Source organism: Phocoena phocoena, chromosome 9 (genome assembly GCF_963924675.1).
Source record: "Phocoena phocoena chromosome 9, mPhoPho1.1, whole genome shotgun sequence".
Classification (NCBI taxonomy): domain Eukaryota; kingdom Metazoa; phylum Chordata; class Mammalia; order Artiodactyla; family Phocoenidae; genus Phocoena; species Phocoena phocoena.
Genome location: NC_089227.1, coordinates 25,082,949 through 25,100,137, shown reverse-complemented (window position 1 = coordinate 25,100,137; position 17,189 = coordinate 25,082,949). Strand labels below are relative to the sequence as shown.

General features: G+C 36.4%; 1 protein-coding gene across 7 annotated transcripts in view; it reads left to right on the top strand.

The window, feature by feature from the left end:
* CACNA2D1 (calcium voltage-gated channel auxiliary subunit alpha2delta 1) overlaps nucleotides 1–17,189 on the top strand; it is a 504,876-nt gene that overhangs the window by 294,488 nt on the left and 193,199 nt on the right. For all 7 annotated transcript variants that reach the window (XM_065883782.1, XM_065883785.1, XM_065883783.1 and 4 more), the window contains exon 5: nucleotides 6,960–7,001. In XM_065883782.1, the coding sequence (XP_065739854.1) occupies nucleotides 6,960–7,001 (42 nt within the window). The remainder of the gene's footprint in view (nucleotides 1–6,959; nucleotides 7,002–17,189) is intronic.

Genomic DNA, 17,189 nt, shown 5'->3' with positions numbered 1-17,189 from the left:
GACAAGACTCTCGGGCTGGTGAGTGCCGGTCGGCACCGATCCTCTGTGCGGGAATCTCTGCGTTTTTCTCTCCGTTTTTCCCTCCGCACCCCTGTGGCTGCGCTCTTCTCTGCGGCTCCGAAGCTTTCCCCCTCCGCCACCTGCAGTCTCCGCCCGCGAAGGGGTTTCCTAGTGTGTGGAAACCTGTCCTCCTTCACAGCGCTCTCCTACTGGTGCAGGTCCCGTCCCTATCCTTTTGTCTCTGTTTATTCTTTTTTCTTTTGCCCTACCCAGGTACGTGGGGAGTTTCTTGCCTTTTGGGAGGTCTGAGGTCTTCTGCCATTGTTCAGTAGGTGTTCTGTAGGAGTTTTTCCACGTGTAGATGTAGTTCTGGTGTATCTGTGGGGAGGAAGGTGATCTCCGTGTCTTACTCTTACGCCATCTTCCCCCTAAATCTCAAGATTTAGGTTTTAAGCAGTACAGCGTTTGCAACCATACCGCTCCTGGAAAATGATATTCTGCTGAAAAAGGAATAGGGAGATGAGATGCTATTTTTGGATAGATTTAGGCTCCTGTTATTTTCTGTGGTCAGAGAAATAAGGTGGTTTGATTTGCCAGCCATCAGAATCATGTGATTGGAAGAAACAGTTCCCCAAAGATAGGAGGGTTTCTGAATTAAAAAAAAAATTACGAAACAAAGTTTACTGCAGTTTTTAAAACATAGAACCACTGACTTACTCTATGTGAGGGGTGCATGTGTAATTTTCTCCAGCAAGATTCCACAGTTTGGGTGTTAGGATGGACAAACAAATTTTGCGTTAAATATACAGTCGGAGTTTTTCTAGGCAGGAGTGGATGAGGATGGATGTTTAAAGGAGATGTGGGGTTGGAAAGAGTGTGCTTAGAATCACAGAGGAGTTTGGAGCATAACAACATATTTAATGGACAGGTTGCATATAGAACCAACACTTAATTACCATTTTACTAGACTTTCTTATAAATTACCTCATTTAATTTATCAGAATAAAAATAGCAATAGCAGCTATAATATCATTTCTTCTCCACTCTGCTGTATGGAATCTTTGAAGAAAGGACTTTAAATGATTAAATAGACTCATAGCATAGTAACTGATCTAAGAAAATAAAATTGTATGCATTTTACGTTAATTTCTATGTAAGTGCTAGATAAAGCTAATAGATAAATTCTGTGGATATTTCTTTTTCAGTATATAAAATAACAGGCCCTGTGCTCAACACTTTACGTTAATTATCTTCTTTATTATCTCTTGTCACGTAATGTGAATGCATGTAGATTTATCACATGCCTTCAGTCCAGTAATCTGGTAACATTGATCTCTAGAGGGACCTGTGCCCATCTTTATTTTCCCTTTTTATCTTCATAAGCAATATTTCATGCATTCCAAACCCCAAACAGATAGAATGGCATAAAAAATATCTTTTTCAAGAACCACTGTCTTTACTGCTTCAGCTACTTTTAGCTATCTTTGGAAAGTTCACTTACATTCTTACCCCCTCTCGGACACACACATGGATGTATACACACACACCCTCCCCCAACACCTTGCTAAGTTGTTTTATTCACACAATGCTATAATCAGTACTGCTGGTTAACCCATGTCATGTAGCGTGGTTGACTTGGGCACAATCAATAGTGGTGCTGTGTCTGGTTACCAGGACAAATTGTTACAAAGATATAATAATCAAAAAATTTGAATTTTAAATGATTTGAGCTAAACAGTGTGGATCTTGGTTGGTAGGAATCATTAACACAGCTCATTTATGACAAAGAGTATCCTTAATATTCATCCTATTGACAGCATATTTGGAACTAAAGAAGGATAAAATGACAGTAAGAATGAGGTTTTTTTTTAAAGGTGATTTAACAGGCAATAGAGTTGCGCCAAATTGGTCAACGCTGTGGATCATATGCAGAGTCAAGTGTATAACAGAGAAAAGAGAATTAGTAAATTGGACAGGAAGTTAATGTCTATTTGAGTTTTGAATGTGTGATATATTTCAGATGTTACCTATAAAATCCTAATTTTCAGTTCCATTATTTAAATTTTATCCTTGGCAATATCTTACTCCTAGGTTGAAGCTTTGTACTTATGCTTCAGATTTTTAACATAAACTATTCATCAGAGGCCACGTTTTACAGGGAAGTGGCATGCAAGGGACTGTCACTCACAATATACATTTTTAAGATGGAATGGTCTATTTTGTCCAGATTTAATTTTTGACTCCCAGAAGACACTGGGAAACTAAAGTCATTCATCTCTCAACTTGCTAGGGGATGTTTTAAATTTCAGTAAACAGCAGCATTGTATTAGCGTGAACCATTTGGGTAAATTTGTTTCAAGGAGATAATAAATAAACTACTTGGTTAAAAATCAGAAATGAAACAGTTTGTTCTTGTCATCTAATGGTGCTTAAATTATGAAAAATTGCTCTCTAAAGGTTTGACTAATCTATGAATCTCGTTTGAGGCTGTTGCTAGCTTTAGCCTATCGTACTGCACATAATGCACTGAAATCCACTGAAAACCTGTGTTTGGAGGTAAAATACCTTCCAAGATGATGTTGTTTAATAATTTACATGAAAATGTTTACCTAGAAGGATAGTAGGGAAAGAAGATTACTCAATTCCGATCTGTGCCTGCGATAATTAGTTTATATGCTATGGTTTTAAAGTCTTAAATGATAATGATATAACTATGTACACTCTGGAAAAGGGACGGAGGGAATTTTGAGTGATAGGGTAGGTAAATGATTCAGAAAGAAACACACACACACACATTTTCAAACACACATCCTTGAATTGATCAATAGAGGAGGAACGTCTCAAATATCTGAAATTCTTAACTCTTGCCTATTTTGAAACCTGGGAAGGTTTTGGCTTATGTGGTCCTACCATCCGAGGATAGTAAGAGATCTTCTTCAGTTACAGCAGATTTGGGGCAACTGGCCCAGCTGCCTGCTCATCTTGTCATGTGTGAATCAGGAGGGCAAGAACTTGCCTCTTAGGTCAGTGTGTCCATAGTGTTCATCTCTGTTTCTCCAACACTTAGCACAGAGTGAAGGCGCCAGAGTACTGTTGAATGAAGGGGGCGTGGCTCCCTCTGTTGGTGGTGAGACCCCCAGCCCCTCCCTGTACAAAGTCTAGGTGAGATGGGGGCAGGGGCAGGATAAAGGGAGAAGGAATTCAGCTGATACTCTTCCTCCTCCCCTCTAACTTCCCCCACTCAGATCATCTAACTGTTTTTCTACAATATCCTCTCCTAATTTTCCTTTAACACAGTTAATTTTAGCCAAAAGTCATCCCTGTAAAAACATCAGGACGTAGAAGTAGGGCTGATTCAGTGTGAGTTGTCTTTCATTCCTGAGAACTGTCCTTTAACCCAATTCTCTTAAGACTGTTTCTGGATATATTTTGGTGATTCAGTGACTTACATGATGTGATTTCAGACAGATATAGTTTAATGTAGCTGCACACATCTGAATATATATATGTATATATTTTATAATAGAGCTAATATGTATTTCCATAAAGCAGAAGAAATGGCTCTAAATGAATGTGATAGGAAAGAGAATTATGACCACCAAATTATGATTTTTCTCAAGCCTGCTTTCAAAATTATTTCTGAACCAAATAATTCTGAAACTATATAAACAAAAGCCACTACGAACTGAGACAAAAAATGTTTTTATATAATTATACAAATTAAAGGCCCTATGAATGTTTGCCATTTATTTTAGCATCATGCTGCCATGCAGGTGGACTAGGTTGACAGATTAAATGCAGAATTACAGTTTCCCCAAATCCTGATGCCCTGTAGAGATTTATCTTTGCGAAAATTGATCAGTCAAGCCTTTCTGCTAGATAGAGTAAGGGAATAATGAAATGTGCGTGCTATCAATGCACAGTCTGAGGATTGAGAAAGGAACGTGTATTTATAAAAAATGAGGTTAAAAAAAAGCTTCTGAGGGCTTCCCTGGTGGCGCAGTGGTTGAGAGTCCGCCTGCTGATGCAGGGGACACGGGTTCGTGCCCTGATCTGGGAAGATCCCACATGACGCGGAGCGGCTGGGCCCGTGAGCCATGGCCGCTGGGCCTGCGCGTCCAGAACCTGTGCTCCGCAACGGGAGAGACCACAACAGTGAGAGGCCCGCGTACCGCAAAAAAAAAAAAAAAAAAAAAAAGCTTCTGAGTCAAAAGCAATGTCATTTATTGGAGGGAAGAAATTTTGTTTTAAGACAGTGGATGTAATCAGTTGTACATTCCACTAAGGCCTGTGTTCTCTTATTGAAACATGACCACCTGTCTAAGCACACATGTTTGATTAAGTGCTTCCTAGGTATGTTGTTTTTCTATAAAAAAGACACGCTTTGTTTTCCTTTGCATTTATATTTTGACCATGTAAGAAATGGATGTTGTATAAGCAAAGAGCTTCTTAAAAGTAGAAATATAAAATACCTAGTCACAAGGAGTACCAATGTTTGGCCTGCAGTATTATTTTATGACTAATGTATTTTGTTTCCAGTTTACTTAAAAAAGCCAGGTTTTGGAATTATACGTCTTCCAAAGTCCAGAAAATTTTGTGCAAATGCATAAAAGTTAAATAAACTTAGGAATACACATTTTCAGTGACAGTTTTAGAAGCAATGTAGACCTTCTAAAAGAAGAGGCAAGTAGTGTGGCTTTATGTAAAAAATAATACAGTAACAAAGAAAAGAAACATTTGGAAATTCTCAAATAAACTTAGGTTTTCTCCATTTTCATTTTATCAATCACAGTTTATCTTGGTAGAGTCAAAATACTTAGTTTGAGTGAAAACTAGCATTTATCATACTTTACCCTCTTCTGACACTGTATGTGATACTCTTCATCTTAGGTTTAATAAGTAAATTCTCTTTGTTAATGTGACCATGTGTCACACATAAGAAGAAAATTTGACTAATCAGTTCAGTCCATTAGCTCTGGCACCAGGGGCCAATTGTAATCCTAGACAAATAAATTGTTTTATATAGTCATCTGAACATGTTATTTTACCTAAAAATAGGGGTAGATGTGTTTAACTTATTTTGTGTCTTTTTTGGCGCAGAAATATATACAAATAGGTATTGAATGAATGTTGAAAATGATGCTGCTGAACCGCTTGAAATTTAATGCAGTTTCACCTTGTTTTCCACACGTTTCATTTCTGTAAATGTAAGCAATCAGTTGGCAGACATAATATCTAAAATGAAGTAAACTCTTTCAGTGTTTTAACTTTTGATGGAATCCACATTCTAGATTGAAAATTGTCTCCTGAGTATAAATTACAGGGTTCCATGAGGGATCAATAAACTGGTAATTGGATTTGGATCTCAGGGGAATTCAGAAGATTCTCTTTCTTCCTGTACGTGATGAGTTCTGACATTGTATTTTAACTTTGTTACAGAACTATCTTCCAGGAAGTAGAACTTTTATGTATGTGAAAATTCTCTAGCTACTTAGTTCTTTTTAAAAAAACAATTAAATGGTAATTTTAAAAGTTTTAATGATTCTAAATGAAATAAATTGAAACTCATGGATTTCATTCAGTATTACAAATCATATGTTCTTATATTCATCTATGTAGTTTTTGGTTTGGTTATTTGGTCTTCAGAGATACCTATATTTTACAGATCTTCATTATCATGGTATGTTTCTCAAATAAAAAAACGGGGGCAGAATCTGTGGCAAAAATTTGGAAACGAAACAAGATCTCTTTTCCTCTTGGAGATTTATAATGTGCATTCATACAATAAGGCTGTATGACTTCCTGCTGAAAAGACACAATTTTAACTTTATTGTTTATTGTAAAATCATGACCACAGACTACTTTTGCCCATATAAGGTCGACTGTAGCTTCAAGAACTAGTGATTTTCTTTAGAACATACTTTGAGAAGCACTAATTTAGTCTATTTTTCCCAAGCGATTTTTAAACATTTTTGTGAATTGTGTTTTCTTTTAACAAAGTTTTATATTGTCCATGTCTGTAAATGTTTAAGAGACACAGAAAAATGCACTTTTACACGGTACCCAAGTTACTACTAAAGATGTACAGAAGATGGGTAATACGTATCTTCAAACAGTTCAGGAGGAGAAGAAAGAAAAAAGATATCAGTATATGCAGATTATTTTTATATTGCACTGAACTAGCCTTGTAGACAGAATTTAAAATTCATTGATAATTGTTTTATCCATTTTTTCCTGTCCATTTTGCCTCTGTAACACAATTTATGTCCATACTTTATATTTATGGCATATTCAGCGACGTTGATGGCTAGCAGAAATGTCCACACACTTTCATTCTTGAAAAGCCAACACTCACTCGATACTTTGGTAGAATATGAGAACATTAGTATGTTGGATTATCTGATATTCTTTGCTATCTAATTTCACAGATACTCTTAATCCCTTATCTGAATCTCCTGAAGGAATTCCTGCCAGTATAGTGCAGATATACCTTTCTTCAAGAATAATTTCAATGTTAGATGTATATTTTTTAAAAGTCATGGTTTCAGCAAACTCTTAAGCAGCCACTTACAGTATTCACTTTTCTTGAATTATCCTATTTATCATTTCATTATTTAGGTGTGTGTGTTTGTATGTATGTGTGTGTGTATATATATATAACTTATTTGCATTAGGAATTCAAAAATCTTTTTCTTCACAAATTGTTCTCAGACCTATGCTGAGAAGTTTTCCCGCAGTACAAGATGTGCTTTTCTAATATCACTGCTATAGTGTTTGAATATGTTCTTAGAAAATATTGGCTAATCTTTTCGATCTTTGTGGAATATATTGTAAAAGGAATACTATGAGAGTTTTATTATTTAAAATATGAATAAAATGTATTCAGTGTTTGATCCAGTATATTATTATGTTTTTAATCAAATCACTAAAGCATTCTTTTTTTTTTCCTTTTTTCATAGAGCAATGAAGTTGTCTACTACAATGCAAAGGATGATCTCGATGTGAGTATTAAAAGTTTTACATTAAATTCCAGGGTAAACGTAGGTATACTAGGGTGATTGGCTTTACAAACAAGCTGCCCTAGCAGGTTTAGTTGGATTCATGTACCAGTCCAGCCTTAAAACTGTAGTTGCCTAAGGGCATTAAAACATATTTAAATTCAAACTGTTTTTCTCTCATCTAAGACATGCTACAGTTGACTCGGTGATCCATAAATTTCATTTTAGTTCTGCATATTCTTGACATCCTGCTAACTTTGTCAAGTTTGCTGGAGTTGGACTATTTCACATAAAATTTTTGAGAATTTATAAAGAAATGTAAGACAATACATTTTATACTTCACTAAAACTTTTTGTTGGGGAAGTTCATAGCCCTTTAGATATGTTAATACTATTGCTCTTGTAAACCCTTAGATAGTGAATAAAAATGAATCATGTTTTATGATTAGTATATTGGTTTGGCTATTACAGAGAGTCTTAAAGTAAAAGTGCTAAGACAAGCCAAAAGATTATTCCTCTCTCATGTCACATTCTGTGTGCAAGGCCTAATATAACAACTCTCCATCGTCCAGGCCCTACAGTCCTTCTCTCATGTTTTTTGCTCTCCTCAGTGTAACTTTTCCATATTTTGGTCCAAAATGGATGCTCCCATATCCACAATGATTTTTGCATTCTATGCATCAGGAAGGAGGCAGATGGCACTGAAGGACACACACTTTGCCTTTAAGGGTATGTTCTGGAAATTGCAGACAGCATTTCTATCTGCACCCGTTGTCCCCAACTTAGTGACTAGTCTTGCCTAGATACGGATAGAACAGATACGGAACATAATTTTCTTTCCCCTTCGATAAGCATGTACCCAAATAAAATAGAGGACTCCATTACTGAAGAGAGAATAGGGAGAATACTAGTTGGGAGTTAATTAGCAGTTTGTGCACTTAATTTTGCTCTTCTTGGAATATTAAAGTTAATGCCCAGACTCTCCCCGCTCGTCTGAGTGACTTCTATCAATTAAGTATAGTCAAATTCTTCAACTTGGAACTGAGGAAAAAATTCTCTTTTACAGGAAAATGATTATAAAATTATGTGCTGTGTTGAGTATTATTTAGTCCTTCTTAAAGCATGTGTTTTGATCATTACAATCAAATTGTTTTCTGCAATGGAAATATTCACTATCTTAGAATGAAAGAAAGTTAAGAAATGTAAGTAAATGTTGAACTTTGATATTCACCTTAGGATTTTTAGTGCTTATAGCTTTTTTTGAAGATTGTTGCTTATCAGATGAAGTTGGACTTACATGGATGATGAGATTTATTCATCCTTACCAAAAGTTTTGCTGTATATAATTGGATTTAATTGGTTGCTATACTCCAACTTTATACACATAGTGCTTGATGTTTTATTTATCAAATATTTGTATAATCATAATACCATCTTGTTTTGATTTGAATTGGCTTACCGTCACTGTTTGTTGTACTTTTCTATATTCCAATTTAGTTGTAAATTTTTATTGCTCAAATTCCACAAAGCCATATTCATTATGAAAAATTGGTGAACGGAGATTATATAATGTGAGTTTATAATCTCATACATTAATATCTAATATCTAATGAACACAGGAACTAATTGGAATACTAAATATTGAAACAATATTATCAGTTAATAAATATATCCTCATATGTTTGAATGGGGATATAAATAAATTTTCTATTTTCTAGAATAGTTCTATATTTAGCCTATGAGTGGACTTTGAAAACAGGTGGCTGAAATCTTCCCAGCAAGTGTCAAGCTATAGAAATAGGAAGGCCAGATTTAACTACAGATGTGTTTTGGTGTGCTGACACAGAAACAAAGTGAGTTTGATTGCCTTTGGATGTGATGCATTCTCCAGCTTGCTGCAGTTCCACTGCTCCTGTTGCCTTACTCTGCCTACATCACACATCCACACATGTAAAGAAAAGAAAAGAAAAATGCCTTAAGATAGTATAGGGGAGAATCTTCATCACACCAACATTTAAGGAAGGTGAGGGCAGGGGTAAGGTGTGTAGGATATGAGTAGATGGAAATGAAGCAAAAGTAGCTTTCATAATAGAAGTAAATCATACGAAAAGTCCATAACTTTAGTTTATGTTGGATTCAGGATTAAATTTAGAATCTCCTGGTTCCTCTTATGCTCCCATGTTAAATATGCTGGTCCATCACCAAGTTAAGATTTGCATATAAAGAATGACATAGTCAAGTGTAATCAATTGATTTTGTTCATTATAATGGTGATACATGGCCTCACTTAAAGGTAAAACAAGCATTTAAAGTGCTTTTTAATCTCATCAGTTGCCTCTCAATGAAGCTCAACAGCTATCTCTTTGGAGGGTAACTTTCTATGAGCTACGTCTGAATTAGCTAGTTTGTGGAGAGCTGTCAGGTTGTAAGCCTTTCAAGGACTTTGATACCAGACAGTCCCTCAGGGGCATTTTATAATATCTGTGCCACTCAGATCGATGCTGTTTATATTCACCTTCTGGGTATAAAAATAAATACCTAGTGACAGGCAGATTTAGCTAAAGCAGTGACTGAAATAAGGGGTAAAGTCAATGTCCCTTAGGATTGTGTAATGTGATTTAAAAATTATGACTCTAGTCATTTACACAAATTTTTGCTTTGGAATTAAAAAATGCACATATAACTTGGCGAAATTATTTGGTGAGCCACAATTCATATGGAAGGTGTAAGGTACATAGCCATGCTGGAAATTTAAGACAATGATTCCTGTCCCTGTGCTAGTTAATGTTAACTATTCTCTCCTCTAATTACCTGATTTTGATATCCTACAATTTTTCCAATCAGATGCTAAGTACTCTTTAAAAACTAATTCAAATACTACCTCCTCTTGAAGCCTGCCTTGCTTTTCCTAAGTAGCATTCCTCTGGGTGCTAGAATAACTTGCTACACGTTTCTGGTTTCAGTGGTGTAATATCTTATACTATGGTATTTTTATACAGGGATAATCTTCTCTATTAAAATTTTAGTGTCTTGAGGTAAGGGTCTTACTCATTTTTTCTGTTTAATGATTTAGAATAATTGCTGAGATAATGCTTGTTAAATTGGGTAGGTGTTTGTGTGTTTCGGTCCCCCTATTGCTTACATAGCATTTGTGAAGATTGTTCGCTTTTTTTTTTAATGTCAAAAGTTTTTTTTTTTTACATCTTTATTGGAGTATAATTGCTTTACAATGGTGTGTTAGTTTCTGCTTTATAACAAAGTGAATCAGTTATACATATACATATGTTCCCATATCTCTTCCCTCTTGTGTCTCCCTCCCTCCCACTCTCCCTATCCCATCCCTCCAGGTGGTCACAAAGCACAGAACTGATCTCCCTGTTCTATGCAGCTGCTTCCCACTAGCTATCTACCTTACGTTTGGTAGTGTATATATATATCCATGCCTCACTCTCTCGCTTTGTCACAGCTTACCCTTACCCCTCCCCACATCCTCAAGTCCATTCTCTAGTAGGTCTGTGTCTTTATTCCTGTCTTAGCCCTAGGTTCTTCATGACATTTTTTTCCCCTTAAATTCCATATATATGTGTTAGCATACGGTATTTGTCTTTCTCTTTCTGACTTACTTCACTCTGTATGACAGACTCTAGGTCTATCCACCTCATTACAAATAGCTCAATTTCGTTTCTTTTTATGGCTGAGTAATATTCCACTGTATATATGGCACTACTTTAAAAAGCGAACAATCTCAAACTACAATGAGATTGTTCGCTTTTTAAAGTAGTGCTGTATTTGCAAAGTAAACAGGAAACCCTTTGCAAATATGGTGGAAACGAAAATGTTTGTTTTGTTTCAAGGTTGAGTGGAAACAATATTAAGAGAGGAGTGGCAAGACTGACTTTGACTGTGGACTGTATTTGAATTAATTTTTTAATATAGACATTTGTTTCTTTTTGTTCATACAGTGGGGCAGGCTGCAGAAGATGGGAGTGGAGTGGACCTTTTTCCTTCTTCTTCTCTCATCTGTCCCTTCCTCTCATTAGCCCCTGGTTCAGTCATGAGAACTAAGTAAAGTCAGACAGACAATGTGCTTTCCCCTGTGTCTAAAACTGATTCAAGTTGGGAATAAGTAGCAGAGTTAGAATATTTGTTTGCCATACTACAAGCAATATAAGGATCAAGATTTTGGGTTCCAAGTCTGGAGAGATCTGATAATCTAAGTTTTTATGAATCTCTGTGAAATATGAAATCAAGCTTATTTTATTAGTCCATCAAACTAAAGTTTTGTCTAATTATACATGTAAGTAGAATAAGTAAGTTGTCAAATTCCATTTACAAAGAGACCACAGCATTAACGTGGGTACAGTGTTTTAATGTAAGATTTTTTTTTTTTTTTTCTTGCGGTACGCGGGTGTCTCACTGTTGTGGCCTCTCCCGTTGCGGAGCACAGTCTCCGGACTCGCAGGCTCAGCGACTGTGGCTCACGGGCCCAGCCGCTCCGCGGCACGTGGGATCTTCCCGGACCGGGGCACGAACCCACGTCCCCAGCATCGGCAGGTGGACTCTCAACCACTGCGCTACCAGGGAAGCCCTAGTTTTTAACTTTTTATCAGGAAAAATATTTTAAATATAAAGAAGAGAGAACAGTAAACAGAGTCTCCATAGTTGCTGTATGTATTGTTTGCTAAATATTTTAAGATAAATTAGAGATGTGACATTTCACTCCTAAATACTTCCATAGGAAACTTTTATCCCTAATTAATAACAAGACATACATGTATAAGTGCTGTGTACATTGTCATACGGAGGAAGAAGCAGAGCTTGATGATTAAGACATTATACTCTGGAGGCCCACTGCCTGCATCTGAGGCCCATCTCTGCCCATTTTCTAGCTTTGTGATATCGGCAGAGTCACCTAAAGTCTCTGCGCTTCACTCTTTTGGTCTGAAAAATAAAGGTAATGTGATACCTACCTCATACTGTTACAGTGAAAATTAAATTAGTTAACACATATAAAGAATTTAGAGCATTCCCTGTCTTACAGTAGGCAATCCAGAAATGTTAGTGAGTATAATTTTAAAAATAATTATTAATATTACTACAATACATTTAATATTGATTTGAAGTGATTTGAGTTCCAAATGGAACACGTTTATGTGTGGATGTGTTAACAATAATTGAAGGGTACTAGTTTGACCTCTTTCATTTTATTGTTATGAATATCCTTACATTTGTGTGAAAAACTTAAGAAAATGCGTAACGAAATAAAAATCAGAATCTTCAGAAAACGTTTAGAAATAAATGTGACCTCAGTGCAAAAATTTGCCTTGAAATCCTTGTAGGTTTTATATATCTGGGTTTGAAAAGATAATTAAATGTCAAGATAAAATGGAAAAAAAAGCTAATAATGCAACAGTTATTTATGAAATTCCACATTCATGTTCTCTTTAGTTTTGAAATTTATTTAGGTTCTTGTTTAGGTTTTTAGAGACATCTGTCCCAATAAATCCTTAACTTCCCTAAAGATGTAGTGAAGCAGATTCCCCAGAAGATTTCAGTTGTGCCAGCAAGCAGCACTATTTTCTTAATTCCCAAAGCAAGCAAAGAGAAAGCAGATCGTTACAAACTCTTATTAACCTAATTCCAAGACCTATGTTTCAGACTGAAATCCAAATGAAATAAATTCAGCCCAGAATTCCCATGTCAATAACTTGATTTATTTGCTACGTTTTATTATATTGATCATGCTAAAAATTTGACCTTTCTGGGACATTTGGCTAGTCTGCTGAATTCCCTTGCATATTTATGTTGCTATTTATTTTCTTACCAGTCTTGTCTACATTAAAACTTATTCCAACATAATGTCCTATCTAAATATCTTCTTAAAAGCCTAATCATTCATGATTTTATTTTATTTTGTAGAAATAAATCAGTGTGTTTCTAGAATGAACCAATAGGGATATGTATCAGACAGCGACGACTCTGTTCTAATTATTAAAGAAAGAAAGTCTAGGTTTCTTTGGCGGTACGTGGGCCTCTCACTGCCGTGGCCTCTCCCATTGCGGAGCACAGGCTCTGGATGCACAGGCTCAGGGGCCGTGGCTCACGGGCCCAGCCACTCCACGGCATGTGGGATCTTCCCGGACTGGGACACGAACCCGTGTCCCCTGCATCGGCAGGCGGACTCTCAACCACTGCGCCACCAGGGAAGTCCTCTTTGGCAGCTTTTTAAAAAAAACTGTCTAATAGTATACAGCCTTTATTTCAGGCTCTGCTAATGACTATTGTTGAATCCTCAAATAGGAGATGGCATAGAGATAGAATATTAATTGCTTCTGTATAGTAAATGGTACAATCAGAGTTACCTTTTTGTGTGTGTGCATCTAAAATAAGTGGTATAAATATTTTCAATGCTATATGTTTGGATTGGATTATAATAGTAATTAACATGTATACTTATTCTATACTAGAAAGTAAATGCTTTGCAGGTAATGTTATGTTTAAAGTTCACACTCATCCTTTGTGGCAATACTATTATTTTCATGATATCCAGAAAAGATAAGTAAAATTTAGTGAGCTTAAGTGACTTGTCCGCTGTCACACATGTGGGATTTGGTAGTGCAGGGAACTGAATGCAGTGCAGTCCGTGTGATCCACAGCAGGAGCCGTGTGTCCCTGTGCTGTGCTACACTGCCTATTCCGTGGGCCCCCATGGGGGACGGGAGAAGGCCATGTGATGGAACTGTTGTAAATCAAGGCTTAAGATTAAAGGTTTTGAAGATGGTTTTGGTTTAAAATTTTAATTTATTATACCTATCCATCATTCTGTCCGTATTTAATTTTGATGTATGTGGCTTGTACTTATCCAACCAGCTTCATCATTGACAGTTGTTAGTTGACAGTGACTTGCAGTAGGTAAAATAAAATCGCTGTGATTAAAAAGATTGTTAGACTTTAAATCATAAATCTTCAGTGAGCTGATCCATCATTCCTAGTGATACTTACCATGGAGACCTTAAAATTAATGCATGCACCCTTGTGTGAAATATATAGCCATATTAGGATTCATTGGGGGGGAAAACTGTTAAAACTAATAAAAAGGAAGATAAGATTAGATTCCATTTCTTCTAGGAATAGCGCCGTATGTTTTTTGGGCCTTCTTCCAAAACTTTTGAGTCTATTTTTGTAATGCTTTGTGCGCTTGGGCATGTGCTGCTTTTGCAAGGATAGTTAAAACGTTGGTCCTCAGCTGCTTTGGGGTGGTGGCATGCATAATTCTCTTTTAGATTCCACATCCATTTCTTCCTTTCCAGAGGCTGGTGTATGGTGTATTTATTTAGAACTCACTGAATATTCACTGTTTGGAAAGTTGGGTGGCATTATGTGGGCATTATAAACTCACCCTCTGTACAGCATTGGGTAAACAGAGATATGGGGACTGGACTATTTCGAATGGTATCTTCAGCCTTTTTTTGCTTGCACATGCATGTCAGTTAAAAAAATTCACCTCTCAATATAACAATATTTACTTATAAATTCTCTCTATATACTACTGAACTAATATGCTGAGAAACCTCCCAAGAGACATCTAAAATTTTAAGATAAGTGAAATTTTATGAAGTATTGGTTTAAGTGGCATTTGACATTAAAAATCACCAGAAAAAAAGTATAGGTCTTTTCTAGATGCTTAGTTATTGAATGCCTTTAATTATGATGCCTTCATAATGCCATAGGAAATATCTCAACAGCCCATATGAACACAGGACATTGTTACCGATCTAGTAAATCTAAATCTATATTTATGATAATCTTCTTGATAATATTAACTTTTTTGACCAACTTGCCGGTTGAACTAATTGAGTCACTTTTCTATCTGGTAATGAGACTGAAGAAGAGCTAGTGCTGGGAATAGAAGCATCATCTCTGTCATTCTCTTATTGTTCAGTGCAACTTCCATTACTAGAATTTCAACTTCAATCATTGTTAATTTCAGAAATCTTTTAAAGCTGGTAGCACGTATGGAGTAGGTTAAACCCAAGAAAATAATAAGTAAATTAACATATAGAGTGAAGAACAGTACATTGAAAGGGACTGTGTAAGGGAGAAGGTGGCTCATTGTCAGTATGTGGGGTTTCCACTTTCTCCTTGTGGTACCTGGAGGATGACAGATGACTTGAGACCAACCCACACACAGTAAGGCCAGGGGAGAGGGAATACTAAGGTCACTCTTTTTGGTAAATATTACTAAACTTTAATTTTTTTCTTATTTCATTTGCTAGAAATGGGTATAACTGTAAGTTCTAATGTTCTCTTCCACCCTTCCAGTGAATTTCTTTGGAGACCACTGACGCATGGTGTGTTCATTTTTATTTAAGTTCTTCTCAAAAAGATGGCCTTGACTGTCACTTGAGTGAAGTAATCGAAATAATTCAACTCGTGAAGTGGAAGTGAAAAGCCCAGCTAATGTTCTAACCCATGTTCACCTACACATTGTCTGTTTGATTGATATCTATAGCTCTGTGCTTTGAATGCATTGCCCTAAATTAAAATGTAAATTCTCAGGGTCAAGGGGTTTGGATACCAAAAGAGTCTTTTGGTCAGTGGTCTCCAAAGGAATTCACTGGTGGAAGAGAACATTAGAACTTACAGTTATACCCACTTCTAGCAAATGAAATAAGAAAAATATTAAAGTTTACTAATATTTACCAAAAGGAGTCTTTATACCAGCCTTTCATCATTTACATGTTCTTGCAGTTACTTGGCATTAAAAAAAAAAAAAGCCTTGGAAACAATTTGCTTTTAGTTCATAGATTTCAGAATGAGAATTTTCAGAGCTAGAAGGAGGTTTACAGATCTTGTTACCCTCTGTTCCTTAAAAAAAAAAAAAAAAATCTGAGAAGCCATAGCAAGGACACACAGAGTTGTACACAGAGTTGAAATGAGATTGAGAAGCTGGGTTCCTGACTGAGGCGCTGTCTGTCCATTCACCGGACTGCTTCTGGTGTTTGTCCTTGCTTCATGCTGAAGTAGAAAAAGCATGAGTCTGGGGACTAGGAAACAGTGATTCAAGTTTATTTATTCACTCAACAAATGTTATAAATAGGGCAAGCAGATACAGTTCTAAGCGATTTGCTAGGTGCTAGGGCCACAACCGAGTGATGTCAATGAAGCCTCTTGCCCTCGTGGTGATTATATTTTAGTGTAGTGAGATAGCAAACATGGGGCAAATTAAAAATTTGATAGCGTTTTTACGCATCCATATATCCTCAAACACCATTTAGAATATCAAAGTGTTGATGCCAAATTTCTGATTTTAATAAAGAGAATTCTGATCATTTAATGAGCATTGTTGCATTACTGATTTTTAAAAGATACCTGGAAAAAAAAATGTGGTAAAATTATTGCTTCCAAAGTTAAGTTGGCACAATCTGTGCAAGACAGAATTGAAACAAAAGTCAACCGCACCAACGCAGTTACATAACCAATCTTGATCCCTTCCTTTGACATTTTATACAAAATTATTATTTTATAGTCTTTATCTTCAAAGGAATGTCCTGCCATCTAGATACATAAATTTTATCAATGTTAAGATATATCCTAGGTTTATATCTTAGGATATGACTTAAATTTTGCAGGTTAAGCAGTACAGTAAATGTTTGACAAACCTTAATGTGAAATTCTATAAAATCAGTAATGTCTGCATTGCTCTGAATGTAACAAATGAAGTGTAATGTTTTCAGTATTCTGTGGGGGAAATTTAGATGGGAGAATCTCCAAGAGAGTATTTTTCAACTGCGATCTGAAGAGTGAACTGACACTATGAAAAAAGACCAGGGAACAACCTACCAGACAAAAGGAATAGCAGACCGAAGGACGTTAAACCAGGAAGAGCATAATGTGTGTGAGGACCAGAAAACAGTCCAATGTGGCAATGAGCAAGGGAAGGCAGGGCAGGAGATCCGGATGAGGAGTCAGGCTGGAAATAGATCATTCAGAGTCTTATGGGCCATAGAGAGATTTTCATTTCTTTGTAAGTATGGTGGGATCTTGGCGTCCTGGACTCCAGGCTTTGTTTTTTTTCTGGTACACAGGCCTCTCCCTGTTGTGGCCTCTCCCGTTGTGGAGCACGGGCTCCGGACGTGGCCATGGCTCACGGGCCTAGCCGCTCCACAGCATGTGGGATCTTCCTGGACT